The sequence below is a fragment of the Corylus avellana genome, chromosome 2 (assembly GCF_965113065.1).
Source record: "Corylus avellana chromosome 2, dhCorAvel1.hap1.2, whole genome shotgun sequence".
Lineage (NCBI taxonomy): Eukaryota > Viridiplantae > Streptophyta > Magnoliopsida > Fagales > Betulaceae > Corylus > Corylus avellana.
Window position 1 is genome coordinate 45,678,062 of NC_142491.1, and position 17,713 is coordinate 45,695,774.

The 17,713-nt window shown below is 36.8% G+C and overlaps 1 protein-coding gene across 2 annotated transcripts; it reads right to left on the reverse strand.

The window, feature by feature from the left end:
- Window positions 1-3,660: 3,660 nt before the first annotated feature.
- LOC132181581 (histone-lysine N-methyltransferase ATX4) lies at window positions 3,661-14,216 on the reverse strand. 2 transcript variants are annotated; one of them, XM_059594833.2, is made up of 23 exons: window positions 12,609-14,216; window positions 12,430-12,485; window positions 12,132-12,348; window positions 11,530-11,658; window positions 11,336-11,404; window positions 11,163-11,231; window positions 10,962-11,053; window positions 10,536-10,628; window positions 9,486-9,621; window positions 8,511-8,613; window positions 8,306-8,405; window positions 8,024-8,148; window positions 7,516-7,661; window positions 6,941-7,045; window positions 6,230-6,294; window positions 5,820-6,033; window positions 5,499-5,585; window positions 5,327-5,383; window positions 5,151-5,240; window positions 4,744-4,830; window positions 4,585-4,659; window positions 4,151-4,251; window positions 3,661-4,057 (listed from the first exon to the last, which is right to left on the reverse strand). In XM_059594833.2, the coding sequence occupies exons 1-23, from the start codon at window positions 13,560-13,562 to the stop codon at window positions 3,967-3,969; spliced, it is 3,261 nt and encodes a 1,086-aa protein (XP_059450816.1). In that variant the 5' UTR covers window positions 13,563-14,216; the 3' UTR covers window positions 3,661-3,966. The 2 variants fall into 2 exon arrangements, with proteins under 2 accessions (XP_059450816.1, XP_059450822.1); XM_059594839.2 differs by lacking the exon at window positions 11,530-11,658 and having other exon boundaries at window positions 12,609-14,215.
- Window positions 14,217-17,713: the final 3,497 nt, after the last annotated feature.

The window sequence follows — 17,713 nt, forward strand, 5'->3', positions numbered from 1 at the left end:
TTATATGAAAAAGTGAATATTTTTGTTTTGTAGTAATTTTTTTTTTTTTTTATCTGAATAATAGTAAAAAGTTATTAAAGTTGTATAAAAACTAAGAATGTTGAAAATTGATTATTTTTTTTTATTTTTAATAATAGTATTGGGCCATTTTTCAAACAAAATGTTTATATAGCTTGAGCTCAAGTTCAACTCAGTTCGATTAGCTTTTTTCAGCGAGCTTGAACTTTCAATGAGTCAATCTTAAACACATATTTTATAATTTAACTCGAATAAATATTTTCATAAACAGATCAATCTTAAAATTAAAGTCTTAAAACTCGACATAACTCGACTCGATTACATCCGATCATTTATTGGCCTTTGGTTCAACGTCTTGCGACTTTAAATATTAAAGTTTTTACCGAACGTTGTGTGATGTATACATCTAGAGCCTAGAGGATTCTAAGGTTGTAGGTATCTACGTCACTAAAAGTTCTAGAGCTTTGATTTGGTCTTGAAATATTGGATCAAGATTCGGTCTTGTACGTTGCACCGAGTGCAATAATGTTAAAATATTTTTTCTATAAAATTTTCATGTTATTTAGCATGCTTTACTCTTTTTTAGTCTTAACATTAAGTCCTTGTCAGTCTATTCTAGCTTTCTTTCATTTTATATATTCCTACAAAGGAAGGTTAATCAACAAGAAATCAAGAATACTAAAACTTTGATATTGCATATGTGTGCAAAAAGTAGACGAGGGGTGCAGCCATTTGCAGTGACTGTCACAGAGAGAGAGAGTGACTGTCAGAGAGAGAGAGAGAGAGTCAGAGGGGTGCACCCATTAATTCCAAGTGCAAGTAAAGAGCACTTGGAATTTGGAAGTTAATCAAATTGATTTGAAGTTGTAGTGGTATATAATATTAAAGAAAGAATGAGATAGGAATAAACAGGTATGTATCATCACGTACGTTGGAGTAAAGAATGAGTTAGGAATAAATAAATGTGTATGAGCGAGCCTGTCACCTCAAACCGGGTAAAGCAGTAATAAATTATTCAACGCACAAAATAATTAAACTTTCACTTTCATAACACATGCATCGCTAAACAAAACAAAAAATAAAAAATAAAAAAAGAAGCTAAAGAAAGGGTGTTTGAATGAGAGTTAAAAGTGTATACCTCCTTCCTCCTCCTCTACAGTCGATTTGTGATCAGCATGTGCTAAACTTGCAGAGCTTCAAAAATCTTAAATCTCTTTCTCTCTCTCTCTCTCACAGACTCAGAATGAAACAAGAAAGAAAGCAGCTTTGTACAAATTTTTTACCAACGGTGCTGGTTAGTGGTTAGTGGTTACCCAACCAACATGTACGGACTACAGTGGTCAAAGCCTCCAATGTTGTGACACCAATTACCTAAATACAAGCCTCGTGCCATTCTTTGACTTTTGGGTCCATCTTCTTTCCTATTGGGTAAATTAATGGACCCACTTTCCACTAGCATTAATAATATTAATACACAATGCTTGACGGCTCCAAATTCATCTCAACTATATATTATATGTTTATAAATATAGCTTCAGCCTTGAACATTATATATATATATATATATATTAACTTTTTAATCTCAACTAAAATTGTTAGGTTCAATTTAAACATAAGATATTGGAAATGCTTACCAATACAAATTAAAAACATTCTCACTCTATGAAAACTTCTTTCTTCTTATCCATAAAAACAGCAATTTCAACAATTTTCAACTCATGAACATACAATAATGAATTATGGACCCCAGCCTTGAAATTTAGAACCCCAGATAGAAGTAGGACTAGTCAACGTGACAATTGGAGGACAGCATAATCAGTGTCTCGATTCTCCAAGTGGACACTTCCATAAACTTTTCCTTTTTCATTTGGTGTACAACTTGGGTTACATCACATGACGACACTGATTTAGAATTTTTTTTTAAAATTAAAAAAATTGATAAGCTTAACTCATCTCATAAAATCGGTTTAATAAGAGATAATTATTTATTATTTATAAATATGTTTAAGGTCTTGTCTACAGGGAATGTGAGATTATTCTTTAATACCATTCATCACGTGCAGCCCAGCATTTTTTATAGTCATTGTCACATGGTAAGTAGTGTAGACCTCATTCGTCCTGTAGTAAGATCTGATACTATGCAAAAATTTATGGGTCTAACTCATCTCATAAAATCGATTCAATAAAAAAGAGTTGTCAATTTCTTATAAAGATACCTAAAATTTTATTCAAACAATGTGAACGGATGCCACGTTCTTGTCTTCCTTAATTGTGACGTTTGATAATGTGTTCAATGTCTTGCCACTTTGAATATTAAAGTTTTTACCGTACGTTGTGTCATGCATACATAATCCATGTCATCAAAGAGGATTCTAAAGTTTTAGGTATCTACGTCTCTTTGATTTGGTATTGAAATATCTGATTTGGATTCCGTCGTGTGCAATAATGCATGTTACAATATTTTTCTATAAAATTTTCACGTTTATTATTATGTTTTACTCTTTTTATCAGTCTATTCTAGCTGTCTCATTTATATATATATATATATATATATATATATAAAAAGAAATCCAAATGAATATAAAGTCCCCACAAAAATTGTAAAAAGAAAACTTCTTTTTATCTGAATGAAAGTGTTTCCAACCATTACTAATGGCTTAGGCCATTCTGCTTGCGAGGAAAAGAGAATAATCTTTAGGCATGATAGTAAGTAATTAAGCAGGCGCGAATCAACAACTAAAAATGCTTTTAAATCGCTACTATGGAGGCATATCAAATCAAGTTTCTGTTTGGAAAATATATTATATGCTTGATGCTTCACTTTTTGAGGTTTTTTCAAATTTTTGGGTCTTTATCTGTCGAATCCGAACCCAAAAATTTCGTAACTTTTTTACTTTATTGGGGACCCTTTTTGTATACTATTGGGTTGGGCTTACATTGAAAAGCTCTAACCCCAGTTTACTTTGATCTGGGATAGGATACCCAACTCATAAGCCCAGCCCATAATTGAAAAAATTGAATATTAAAGAGCTAAGACGAAGCTCTTTTTCGCCATGCATAAACTGAACCAACATTTAGGATAAACACAGAAGTTAAGAAAAAAAGAAAAGAAAAGTGGGTTTCTTTCAGCCCATTCTTTCTCGCGTCTTAAAACAGAGTAGCACTTGTGCAGTTTGTCATCATTGAAATTTCTACAACTAAATGGAATCAAAATTTGAGCGCACACCTGAACGCGTCTCTCAACTTTTTCCAAGCTTAGAATAATTTTCTTAAATGACTCGACCATCTGCAAAAACTCCCATCAACTCTACTATATCAAATACGATCAGCTATCAACTCCACCAAGCTATTGGACATCTTATATATGGGAATCATGTTCTCATGTACACGGTAGGTCTCGGACTACCCGCACAGGAATCAAGCAAATGAGCTCCATCAAAGGCTTCTCTCATGCAGAGGTTGGACAGGCTGCCAATACCAATCACAGGGAAAGACCCTAGTTTGAAGCTCCTTTCCCTTTGTATCCATGTTCCAGGAAGACAAAAAAATTGGGAGGTTGTATCCATTGTGCAGGAAACAATCCTACAGCATTGTGGAAAGAAGCCACCTCCAAACTACTGAATAAATGGGTATTATTGAATAGAAGAAGAAGAAGAAAATAAGGGGGTTAGCTTTTGATTAGAGGGATGAAGTTTGAGTCAACAAATTTACACAAAAGCCCAAAGCCGAAAGGCTGGCAGATCTAAAGCTTTTATTAAGCTTTAAAGATTGTCAAAAGAAAAGGAAAAGAAAGAAAGATAGAAACAAAAATACATTATGCCTTTTCTCTCTTTTTTTTTTTTTTTTTGGCTCTAAAAAATTACAAATTTGGTATAACTGTGAGGTCCCATAAGAGAGGGGGACAGGGTTAGTGTTCCTTGCGGAGAAACAATGGGGGTATGGTGTGTCCTAATTCATGAATTTCCGGCAGTTGGGAGCTTTACATAAACAAGGAACTTTAAACTCATCAGGCTCATCAGGATCAAACAAGTAATCATACCTGCAACCAACCAACCAACCAACAAGAATGCATTAAGCCGCAGTAGAGAGAGAGAGAGAGGGAGAGAGAGAGAGAGCAAGAGAGAGAGTTTACGTTAGCTCGTCACCAGCAGTTACATTAGTCTTGGCAATAAGTACAATCCTGCTTTCATCATCACCCACACTCATGATTCTCGCATAGCAATTGGGCATACACTGGATGAAGGACAGAACAGTAAGAATAAATGATACTACTAATTGGTCTATTAAGGGAAGATATAAATTAAAGAGTTACAAGTCCTTTCTAAATTCTATCAGCTTTTTCTGGCTGGTTCCATTACCACAAAGCTGCTCCAACATTAGCTAATTTTCTGTGGATTTCTAAATTATAAACACCGTTTGAATGGGCTTGTACTACCATTCGATCGAGTGCGGCAGCAGCTTCTTTTATGGTTTTAAGTCGATTTAGGATGTTTTAAGAGTTATATTCGCCATAAGTTATTCTTTTTGTGAAGGCTTCCATCATTTCAGATGTCAAACATAACTCACCGAATGGTTAATTAGGCGTGCTATATTTCCTTTGTCTGTGGCATCCACCACTACCTCTTCACTGATCTTAAAGAGCTGCAAGATAATATATCAAAGTAGTTGTTTTAGTGCAAAGATAAAAAGGAAATAACAAAAGTACTATGTTTTTTAACAACTCACATAGCAGTCTTTGCCTTCGAATCTGTAGCGCGCCTCCCTCAGATCTGCAATACTGCGCCTAACTTGTTCACCACGATATTCGAGAACCTTCACACAAACACATACTTGTTACTCCATAAAAAATAACGTATTTAGATTCAAGAGGAAAGCCAAGGACATTGCAGAATCCTCAGGGCCTCCAACAAGAAAAGGAAAGAAAAAACAAAAGGTAGAAGAAGCAGATAAAACTACAAGGCTTTACATGCAGCAAGCAATCATACACTAAAAAGCACTTCAAAAGCATGCTATGTCTGTGTATGACCTCTGCATGCCTTTGAGTGGGCAGATGAAGGAAATCTTAAGGGGAAAAAATAGAAAAGAAAAAGTGCATTGCTATCACATCTATAATTTAGCTTTAACCAACATACCATTTCCCCTTCTTGAATGTTTCTACGTGCAAAAAGCCCCCATCCATGTATACCAGATCTACCACAGCAAACCCTATCATTTTCGGTCCTCTGCAATCAAATATTTGCAACCAAAAATAGTCAGAAACCCAACACTGAAAGTAGATTAGTACTTAACAGGAAGGATGAAAATTTGCCTGCAAGTGGTTTAGCCGTTCCCGGAAAGAAGAAAAGGTTTTAGGCTCCTCTACTACCTGTTAAAGAAAAAAACAAGCACGTTACCTCTTGACTGATTTCTATTGAATCCGAAATCAAAAGGAACAAAAGCAAGAAAATTCACATATAATCTAGGGAAGATAAGATAATTACTCTGAAGGCATTCAAACGTTGTATTGCTCCTAAAGGATGATGACAGTGACCCATCACCCGGTGGGCAACGGCTTCATCTTCAATTCTCTAATGATTATCAAATAAAAATAAAAAAGTGAGAAAAATAGTAAGGTTAACAGTATTGTCAGAAAATGCAAAACTTATTAGAAATATTTCTAACACAGGATGCCCCTCTCCCATAAAACCGAAAGGACATAAAAAAAAAAAAAAAACTCACATCCTGCCACCGTATATGCAATTAAGTAGCTGCAAAAATGTCCTGACATGGACATGGAGATCTAAAACTTTAATTTAAAGTACCTTCTTGTTATTGTTTAATCTTTTAAAGATCCGACACCGAGCAGCTGAGAATGGCTCAAGCTCAGTAGTTTCTTCTGTCGGTATCTCTTCAATTTTTGCTCTGTTAGAAGAAATTAACCTTGACCCAGCCTTCTTCTTATTTTGGAGAAGGCTTTTGGCAGAAAATACCCCAAGAGGAGTTTGTACAATCAAAACTGTATCTGGATTTGGTGCCCTGCAGATAATAAGATGAAACCATAAACAAAGGCAAAAGCTGTAAACAGCGAAAGAATAATTGCTTGTAAAGGAGGATATCAGGGTAATCCAAACCCAAACATTGGCCCCATTGCACTAAGTGTTGGATAAAAGCACAAGTCAGAGAGAAAACAGGAAAAGAAAACAGAGATATTACAGAAGTAAAAATTTTATACCTGTGATAGGCGCAATAAGAAACCATCTTAGTGATCTGTCTACCACTTTTCTCCAAGCAGTGCAACTGAAATTTACAAGGGAGAAATGCAATCATACATCAGCAGAGTGGTCATAGATGTAATCCAAAAGAAAAGTACATTATCAAGTGTCATTTAAACCAAGAATCCAACATTCCTTTTTGCATGTGATATTGACTCCATTTCAAAATATTTTGTTGGCAACCAATTATAGCCCTTCACATATAATTGGGCTGAACTTGGGCATTACAACTCACCAAGATGGCTTTTAATAAAAAACATACAAATCATGCTACAAGGAAATGCACAAAGATACTGATCAAAAGAAGCACATAAGAATCATGTTCCTAGGTACCCTTCAATTCCATAAATTTCATATAATTGGGCTGAACTTGGGCATTACAACTCACCAAGATGGCTTTTAATAAAAAACATACAAATCATGCTACAAGGAAATGCACAAAGATACTGATCAAAAGAAGCACATAAGAATCATGTTCCTAGGTACCCTTCAATTCCATAAATTTCATTATAAATCAGAAGGTAACGTAAATTTATAAAATAGGAAATGTCAAAAAGGTATGCAGAACTATTACAGCTCTACTGAACTTCCAGAACTTCAGTTTCCTCTTTATATAAAATGGCAAATGCTTTTGTACAAATTGTTTTAAGAAATAGTTATTGCAAACATACCTCCATGCGATACCCCGCCCTCGATGCACACATGGCATGGAAATAAGTGGAACACTTGCAACATTGCGTGCATGAGCCATGAATTTGCTTGCAAATAACACAAATCTGAATTTCATGTAAACAAGATGAACTTTAGATTGACTAAACTTTTCAATACTAGAACCAATCAACTCAATTAGATCAGCATGCATTCATTCATTAGGACCAAAATGAGACAATTAAACACGATTCAAAAAATTTCTAGTGCATGAGCTGTTCCAAACAATTTAGCCAGGTCACAAAAAAATAGTCTTCACATATTGCATGAATCATTCATCATTATTTTCAACAGTGAGAAAAAAAAACCTTGGTTTTTCTTTTTTTGGCAACAGAAGATGACAAAAGTTACAAGACCAGGATAGTAATTTAATAAGTAACATTCAAATACCAATTTCACAAGATTTAAGAAATGTGATCCTCAAGAAGTATCCAAATTTTCAATTTGCATTTCAGTCTAAATATTAAGATATATAAGTGAATAGAAGAGCTAAGTTGGAATGACTATAAAGCAGCCACTAGTAGATGAGATTTTAAACCTTCACAAATGAATTGGATGGTATACACAAGATCCCAAGAGCTGGCTCCATCTTTTCATCACTGGAAAAAGAAACTTCAGGTCGAAACCAAGCACATGTGACATGAACCCACAATGTGTCAACATCAGTCGGCTTTAGAGCACCTCCTGAGGCCAAAAGAAGTATAACCAGAATAAAATCAAGATCTCAAATAATGGTAGCATATTGAAGTCAACTTTACAAAAGCGTGATGAATATTTTGCAAGTAGTTATAGAATTTATTTGACATGGAAATAGCAAAAGAACCCCCCACCCACCCCCCCCCAAAAAAAAAGGAAGAAGAAGAAGAAAGAAAGGGGCGTTTCTTTTATAGAATTGGATATGATTTCACAGAACACTCCCCAAAAAAAAAGGTATTTTTGTAAAGAGATCTGATCTATTCTCACATCAAACTAATGTAAAGAACTTAAATTGCAAAAAATGAACAAGTCAAAACTCATGAAATTCAACTCTATCAAAACAAACATGCCTTTCACAGGACAAAGGCAGCAGTCCCGCTTGATTTCAGGTGTTTCACATGCTTTGCAAACCCATGAAGTGAAATCTCGGACATTTCTTGCTCCATAGCATTCTTGATGCACGGCTATTTGACATCTGAAAAAATAAAACAAAAAACAAAAAAGAAGCAACAATGACATTCATGTGACAACAGTATGTGCAACTACTTCAGGTGTTTCAGGTGTATTTTACAGTCTATCCATTAACCATCAGGCCAAAAAAAAAAAGAAAAAGGAATACATATTGCCCATACCTGTTGCAGATGATAATTTTGTTATAATCCCAATCTTCAACCCATCTACATACAGCACATCGCTCTGTTGTCCACTTAGCTTGAACAGGTTCGTACTTCTCTGTCAGAGAAAAACAAAGAATGTAGTTATTACAAATATCAGTGAAGAATTTCAGGTTGTGGAACTCATCAAAGTGTGAAATTCTATGCTTGTAGAAACATATACCTTGCAAAAAAGTAAGCAATTTCTGCTTTCGTTCTTTTATGGAAGGTTTTTTAGGTCTTACAGAAACAAGAGCATTTTCGTGATAATCTGCTAACTGCAGCATCTGCAAAGTCAAATGAGAATGCTTTAGATATATCTAAATAAATGAGGTCATAAACTTAAAAGAACCTAAATAATGGTAACAAGGGAATGTACATACAAGCATTGTCCTTATCAATAAGAAGATTGCATCGGCGGAATATAATCAAATAGGAAAAGAACGATATATTCTACATAAAGGTCCTGAAATCTAGAACTATGTCTTCAGCACAAGACCTCTTAAAAGACATTACAGAACAGCAAGTTAGCAACACACTTGGTCAGACAGAGGGAGAGAGAGTTATCCCCAAACAGGATGCTGCCGACATGAACTAATAAAAAAGTTTATATTGAGATCGTTGAGCAGAATAGAAAAGAATATACCATCAATCTGATACAGTATAAGAGGATGCCTGAAGAAACTATAACGCCGAAAGAGATGTGATCTAGTTGGCAACGTTTAACACTTCCATATTTTGTAATTGAACTTCAGTAATAGCCACAAGCCAAGACTACACAATGGTAACAGATTCATATTGTATGCCAAACATCTGTATCATGACTCAATTTCTACTGTGATTTTGCTAACCGGCAATTTACACTTCTCCAAGGTTCTCAACAGATCCTTTGTGTATACTACATGATATTTGATGATTGTAAACTGAGTAAATAGCATTCTAAAAACAATGAATACTACTAAACCTTGCTAAAGATGATTGAAAAATTCATACTTTATACTTGTTACTTGGTGTTTTCCCCATGCAGATAACAACCTAGTATCAATCCAACAGGCAGCACGCCATTTTCATAAAAGGAATCTATCTAAACATGTCGAGATAGACATGGGGGAGGAGATATGCAATATGAAAAAAACGAAAAATAAATCATAATACGAACCCATTGTTCCAGTGGCAGCATGGAATCTTTCACCCTAACACTAGTCCTCCAATTTTTAAATTTGGAACCTGTATGTTTTACCCAGTCACTAAGTGCTTGCTTTTCTGTCCCACAGAGCCCACACTTGCAGACAACTCTGAAACAGAAGAAAAAAATAACTTCAAGAAAACATCTTCATTTGTCAAAAAAAAAACACCTTAAATTGTGTATCCAAAGTAGAACTAGATAAGGATTAAAACTAATAATAAAGAATTCTTAATCTCTGCAGATAAACTAATGGTTCTATATGAAATTGTAGAACACTTCTAGTTTTTAGTGAGTCCATTTTATAGGAACATAAGATAATAGGATCCCAAGGGGTAGCTCAATCGGTTAGGACCACATTTCATGAAGCGGAGGTACTAGTTTGAATCTCTCCTTCTCCCTCCCCTTGGGTCCGATTACTTATAAAAAAAGGAACATAAGATAATAGAAGTCAAGCAATTACCAACTAAAACAGTGCAATTATGTTTCATTAAACTAGCCACTTGGGGAGAAATAACTGTAGATGATCCACGTATGATCTAATTATCATTCTTTCTTCAATCTGAGAGCACCAAAGCTGATTGAAACAAACTAGTCATTAGTGCACCCACAGAATTTTAATGTTCATACTTCCTTTTATTGCACCTCACATGTCCACAACACACCAGTTTAGCATGTTTATAATAGACCATAGAGTGAAGGTTTAGGCTAATTATGGTGAAAGAGATTGAATAAAGAAGGTCACTTGATCTTTGTTACAAAATATATAATTTAAAAGAATTTTCGATTAAGGACCTACTAAAATGATTACTAGATTAAATATCCTTTCAATGAAAAGTTGAGCAACCAAAAGTAGAAAGTCATTGATTTCATAAAATAATTCTATAAGCCTTCCTCCAACAAGGAAAACTCAAGTAGAGATAGTGGCTTCAACCATAGAAAAATATAATGAAATACTATTTTTTTTTTTTTTTTTTTAAAAAAAAAAAAAAAAAACTATGCACTTATGAAGCTATTTACGCTTACAAGTGAAGACTTGGAAAATATACACCTTCCACGCTGTGGCAGAACACAGTAACCTTGTTAGGCAGCACCAATTGACCATTATTTTGGTTCCATCTGTAACAAAAACTCCATAATTATTAGAAATACAAAGGTGAAGAGACAGAGCCAATATCAATCAGAGTGCCACATGAGAAACTTCTTGCAAATTAAAAGAGATTGTAATTATTACGATGAAGACAACAACAACAAACAAACAAACAACAATAATAATAATAATAATACTGCTGCTGCTGGTGGTGGACAGTCATTACCATCACCATCCTCATTGCAATTGCAATTGCAATCAAGGTCATTCCCAATGCAATATTTGAAAAAACAAACGCGAAGTATAACTGACTTACTTGAACTTATGAAACTAAAGAAAGAAAAAAAGAAAAAAGGACTTACTTGACTTTTAGCTGTGGCTTTTCTGAATCCGATAACTCAAAATCAAACTTCGCTTTGCAGGTTGGGCAGTAATAATCAGTGCCACCCAGATTCTACAAAGCACAAATAAATTTTTTGAGGGAAGTCCAAAATGACTTTTACTCGTCTCGTTATGCAGACAAAACATAAAGTAATGTCAGATATAAAGTGTGGCAGATAGACCTTAAAATGGTTGCTGGAAATTTTGTCGCACTCCACATGCACCCACACTTTACAACCATCACAGCGTACCTAGTTAAGACAGAACATCCAAACAGAAAACAGTTATATAGTATAGTTGCTATCTTCAAGTAGGGGAAAAAAAATTCACAACTCTGGAATAGCTTCTGCCTCACCCAACTTCCACTGTCCGAATGATTCCAAATCTTCTTGCATATGCCACAATAATGTTTTGATTTTGTTAACTGCAATACAAAAGCATGGAACTGTGAACACTAAACAATATGGAGCACAGACAAGAATTTTAACTAAAAAGTTGTTTGCAAAACTTATATAAGAAGCATCATAGGACAATGCAGGTCATACGAACCCTGGCACATGTTTTACAAAAAAATTGGCCTCCAGGAGTTGCCATCTTATTTTTCTTTGTCATTTTGAAAGGAAGGTTCACACCACAGCCTTCACAGGGCCGTGAGTCTTTCTTCTTTCCAACTACATCCTGCACAGAGGAACTAAATTTGATGATTTATGAGGATTGCAAGGACAAATTCTTATTTCAGAGTAAAGAAGCAAAAAAACCCCTACTCTCCACTTTGGTTGCACTCGCAGAGGAAACAGAAGGAAGGAAAAGGAAATGTAATTGCACCTAAGGCTTATCTTATGTAGACTTCCTTAGCAAAAGAAAACTTGCATTAATTGAGACGGAGAGACTCGGTTGACCAGAGTAGCTTTTTTTCTTTTCTTTTCTTTTCCTAGAGTCTTATTTTCTTTCCTCCTTTTACATTCTCAAACAAGCAGAGCAATATCAATAACCCAGACAATCACAAAAAGTTTAATCAATAAGTCATGCAGAAATTCCAATAGCAAACCAAGTTCTGCTAATATTTTAACTTCGATCATTCATTCACCAGATAATTTTTAAGCAACTCTATGCATATACACAAGAATGAAAAGAAGAAAACAGTAACTTGCCTGGTTGGCATAGTGACAGTCTGGATCCTGGTTTGAACCAGTAGCCTCTTGAATCCCCCTAAGCTGAATAGATTCATCACAAGCTGTGTTCCCTGCCGCAATGTTTATATCTGCCACCAACTTCTCCGTAAACCCATTTTCTGCCAAAAGCGCCTCCTCAATTGCCATCTGAAATTCACACGGCTTGCAGCCATTCAATTCGGACTGCTTCTGGAACCTAGACCAAGCAAATTCTCTCCTAAGCACAAGGTTCATCTAAATGACACAGTTCAAAAGACATAACAATAACACAACACACCTTTCTACATAATCCATGAACGGATAAATCATCCCACGCTTGACCCATGCATAATCCTGCACAAGATCATTCAAAGTATCCTATTAAATACCCCACATTCTTCTAAACACAATAACAACACAAGTTCATAAATACAAGTTGATACAACGTACAAGCTGTATATAGAAACTAAATCATACCCGTTGATTCTCGTTTCCAGAGTACCCGAAAAACATCACACAAGCCGCATCAGCTATACAAGACCTCAAAACCAATTCAGGCGCTTGTCTCATTGGATCAATTACAATGGCAGGCCAATGAGGCTCCTTCTTTCCCGGCTTTGCCCACACTATGTCACCTGAATAGAAGTCCTCCGGCCCATACAACCCGTGTTTCCTCTCACCATTCTCCAAAAACTCAACCTGTTCCTTGATTTCCTCGACCGGGCAGTTCTCATCTTCCCCCAACTGCTCATTCACCGATGTCAGTGTACTACGTGAGCTCGAATACTTCCTAACATTATTGAAATTCCTAAACCCCAGATACCCTTCTTCCTCCCCCTCCTCTTCTTCACATAATGTCGCATATTTCCTACACTTCAATCCAGTTTTCTCATCGTTCCGATCTTTTTTCAAACCAGTTTTCGGCGTTCTAAAGCTAAATTTATCTTTTTTGGATTCAGTATCCTCATCAAAACTATAATCACGCAAGCTAGTCTTGCTGTCTTTCCTCCAATTCTCAATAACCGAATCGTTAAACCGTGAAGGAAGTACCTGGACTCGGCCACGAGACGTTCTCACCAGCGGCGGCCGTGGAACCTCCGCGGCCGCAACCGCACGATCACTCCTCGCCTTCGCTCTCGTCGAATCACGGCCCTTCGTTTTCGACTCGACCTCACCGGGGGAGCACGACAATTCGGTGCACCACGAGGCAGCGAAGCCCTTCTCGGAGCTGAGAATCCCTCGGAAGCTCACGGGGATTATGCCGGCAGCGACTTCGCCGAGAAGATTGAGAGGGTAATACCCATTGTTGATGTTGGTCTTCCTCTTCTTCCGAGACACGGCCGAGTTGTCATCGTCCTCACCCGCTGAGTCGCCGAGTTTGCTCCGTTTCAGACTCGGCATTTGGGATTTCAAATTCCGCTTGATTATCATTGTGTCTTGCGAAGAAAGATGTCGAACACCCACGATTCCGAATTCGAATTGCCCTTGAATTTCACGTCAAACCCCCAATCCCGAAAACACCCATAAACCCTAATTTCGCGAGAAACAGAGCAATTGCAAACAATAGGGTCTGAAAGCCTCTATTTTCCCAAAACAGACACAAAGAAACGCGAATTTGCGAGAGAAAAGAGAGAACCCAGAGACATAATGTCAGAGAAATTGATCGAAAAGCTCGAATCGATGGACTCTGTGAGAATAGGGATCTGCTCTTTCTTTCTCTAACTACTTTCAGAGCACAGAGAGAGAGAGAGAGAGAGAGAGAGAAAGAGAGAATATAATAAATAAAACAGTTCTATACAAATAAATTGTAGCACGTAATTATAGAGAAATAGGAAATAATAAAAACAGGATTGGAGTTTTTTTTGTTTTTAATTTTCGGGAAAAGAATTTCAGAGAGAGAGAGAGAGGGTGACAGAGTCGGGGAGAGAGAGAGAGAGAGAGAGAGGGTCGGCGTTATCTTGTAAAAGTGTAAGTACTATAATGTGTGTGAGAAGAGAGGGGCGGGGGGTGAAGTCTAACGTGCGCCTTGCGTGTTTGGAGCGCAATTTCTTCTTTCTCTAAGGTCATCACAGCGAGTTCATGGCTGGTTGAGCTACGTGGGCTGGGTTTTTATTCTTATTTTGCTTTTGGGCAATGCTTCTTTCCGCAGAGTGGGAAAAGAAAATTAAAAAAATAATTAAAAAAAAAAAAAAGATGGGTGCAATGCAACAAGTTTGTTCCAAGAAACTTGGAACTCGAACGTACCATGAAAAAAGATCCAATTTTTATTTTTTGTTTTGCTTGGTTTTATGTCAGTTCAGTGGATTCGATTTAATATACTCTACTTTTCAGTGTTCATTTACATGTATGTTCCTTAAATTTGTGATGGGCTTATTTAATTTGAGGGGCTGCAATTTTGGATTTGGTGGGACGATGAGCAGCGGAAAACATGGTGTAGCTCCATGAGATACTTTTCGTTACCTTTTTGGGTAAGGTACAGTCTTGGCCTCTTGGGTGGACTTGGAAAGATGGGATTATTAATGGGTTTTTGTTCAAAATATGTTGTCGTTGTTGTGGATGATTTGTAGCAAAAGAATTTCTGTAAATAGAATGGCCAGAGGGTGGCCTCTCGCGGGTTGCTTGTGTTTGAACTATAGGCGTCACCAATGGAACTCGTGGATTTTCCCACCATTTTCTTGGAAGGGTATTTTGGGAAGCTTCTCCGCAAATAAGTCTGCGTCAACGGGTTGGAAATACAGTGTGACACTGTTGGGATGTTCTTCTTTTTTTTTCTTTTTAATCCTCTTTTATTCTTCGATTCTTAATGTTTTGATTCTTTTGAATACTATGTTATAATGTTTGGTTTAGTTGTTGATTGCGTCGTGGGCCTTTGTCGTTTTGGACCGCTGCAGATTTTTGAGCAAATCCATGTTATAAGGCAGCGTGATTGGAATTTTTATTTACTTTTTTTTTTTTTTTGTAATATTCTTGTGGTGGGTGTTCTTGATTTGCCTGGGACGAAGAAGAGGAAGAGGGTCTTTACTTTTCAGGGTTACTCTGTAACAGATGGGTCATGGCTATGTCTTTGGCCAGTAATTAGAAAGGGTGGAACAAATAAACGGTCATGATCCAACGATTGTTCATAGTTCTGGTCAACCATATAAAAGCAATATCTTAGTTCTGAACTAGATGATAACAAATATGGCAGTTTTGGGCTTCTTCTTTTTTTTGTTTTTTTTTCTTCTTCTTCTTTAAATATTCCACCTTGCAGCTTTGGTATGCTCTGGCAATGGCAAGACCTAAACTGTGCTGGCCATGTCCAAGCAAGTGCATTTGAGATGTGGCTAGCTCAGTTTAGAAAAAAATTTTGTTCGAAAAATTCGAAATACGAGTCTTCCACAACTTCCAAAGGCGGGGGTTTTGGATGGCTCGGTGGCAGTCTGGCAGATGGGACTGTTTTTGGGGGGCCTCGAAGCTATGTTGCTGATATTTCAACTTCTAGATACTGAAGAGGATGACATGCGACAGTAACCAATTGGCAGCACCATCGAAATTATATGATTTTTCCAAGAACCTTTTTGACTAAGAATCATCTTGATTGTTTAAGAATTAAAATTTTTGAGAAAGGAGGTGTTTGATCCAAAAACACAGACCGAAATTGAGTGGGGTAGCTTTGAGGTAGAGGAGCTGAGATGATGCAGTAAGAATATGACGTGACAATGTTGTAAATTGGAGTGACATGTTGGGGTACCCGAAACCATGAAGATTTGATGTTTTATATTTTTGTGAATGCAGAAATAGTGTACGTCATGAGCATTGGTGGCGATCTTGTAGAGAAAGGGGGTGGGTGGTCCATGGCCTTGAGCAAAGAAAATGGTGTGTTTCATTGTTTCAAGCATATCGGATGACTGTGGCGCATTATTATCATCAAAATCAGTGGGTACCTTTCAGCCACGAAGAAAGAGTGAGGATTAAAGGTGGGTTGGATTTGATCTGGTTTGAAACAGAGGGGCTTAAAATTGGATGGTATGAATGAATGAAGCCCTACTTTGCTCAGAAAAAAAAAAAAGAAAAGAAAAGAAAAGAAAAAAAGATGGGCATAAGCAAAGATGTAATTGATGTGATTTATCGGCAGGATATGGTATTGCCATGACTTGTTGAATTGGAATGACATGTTTGAAAATGATACCGGCTTGGATTGTAGATTGTGAGAGGAGTTTTTCATTATTGCTTGCTCGATTGTAGGTAGTATGCAATTAAATTGTAAAGGATCTCAATTCGTTTAAAAATTCAAACACCTATTCGGGCAAATGATTTAAAGGCCCGGTATAGTAATGTCATGACTTGCCAAAATTGGAATAACATGTTTTAAAAGGACCGGGATTTAATCTCCTACTTGGATTGTAAATTGTATGATTGCAATTATGGGAAGCTCATTTGTTTGGGCAAATGGACCAGTATGGCTTCTCATTATTGTTTGTCTGATTAGCGATTGCTAATAGCAAGCAATTGTTGAAAATCCTCCAATTTGGAGGGGGAGTTCCCTTTGACAGTTACAAGGGATTCTCGTCTCTTTAAAAATTCAGAAGGTGTAAAGTTCTGCAAGCTAGGATCCTAGGAGGGATTTGGTCCTCCTAGATGAAAGGGTGAAGGACCTTTGGGCTATGTTTGCCCCCAGCCAGGGCTGGCACTGTAGCTGGAACGGCACTGTTCCAGCTACAGTGCCAACTGACAGGTGGCAGTAAAAATTTACTTTTTCATATTAATTTTTTTTATTATTATTATTATAAAGATTAAAAAAAAAAAAAAGGAGAAAGATGGGGTGATTCCAGCCACCCCTTGGCCAAAATGGGGTGGCCGGACCACCCCATTTTTGGCCAAGGGAGTGGCTTAAAAAAAAAAAATTAAGTAAAAAGTCAATTTTTGCTGCTGACACTGTAGCTGGAACAGTGCTGTTCCAGCTACAGTGCCGGCCCTGGCTGTTGCCAACCATAGACTTGTAAACTAGCCCTAGCCTCTGGCCCAAGAAAAATGGGAAAAAAAACAAAACAAAAACCCAACAGAAGGACAAAAGGTGTAGGCGACTAGGATGGTCCTAAAAGTCTAGTATCCTGGGGTTCCAACTTCCAACAGTACTCATTGTTTGTTTTTTTGTTACAAGTGTTTGCCTCACTATATAGAAGCACAATGCAAATTTTCTGCAACCAACTAGTTCGACACCATCTGTCTCCTACATTAGAACATGGCTCAGGATCCCCTCGAGTGAGAGACATTGGAGGACAAGTTTTTGTAGCCATGCTTACCGTACAATCTACGTTCATTAATCATGTCCAATGTCCCAGAAATACAAAGTGTGAAGTAAATGATTGTACGAAAGAGAGCATGAAGCCAGACTAATGTCTTTAAGACCAGCCTTGCCCAGCATTGCTGGACAAACATCTAACAGGACGGGTGAAGGAAAAGGTGACCTTGTTTTTTCAACCCAAACCCATCTCAACCCACAATGTCAAAGAATTATTTGACGGACTTGTAAACTTGATATGAAATTAATGAATTTGGATTAAAAGATTTTACCCACTTAATTAAATAGGTCAAATTAGAGT

Excerpts from the sequence above, each read along its gene's own strand:
- LOC132181581 (XM_059594833.2), bottom strand. The coding sequence starts at position 13,562 with ATGATAATCAAGCGGAATTTGAAATCCCAAATGCCGAGTCTGAAACGG. Across the intron at positions 10,629-10,961 it reads AAGCCACAGCTAAAAGTCAA|ATGGAACCAAAATAATGGTC; the intron begins GTAAGTCCTTTT and ends TTTTTGTTACAG. Across the intron at positions 4,831-5,150 it reads ACATTCAAGAAGGGGAAATG|GTTCTCGAATATCGTGGTGA; the intron begins GTATGTTGGTTA and ends GTTTGTGTGAAG.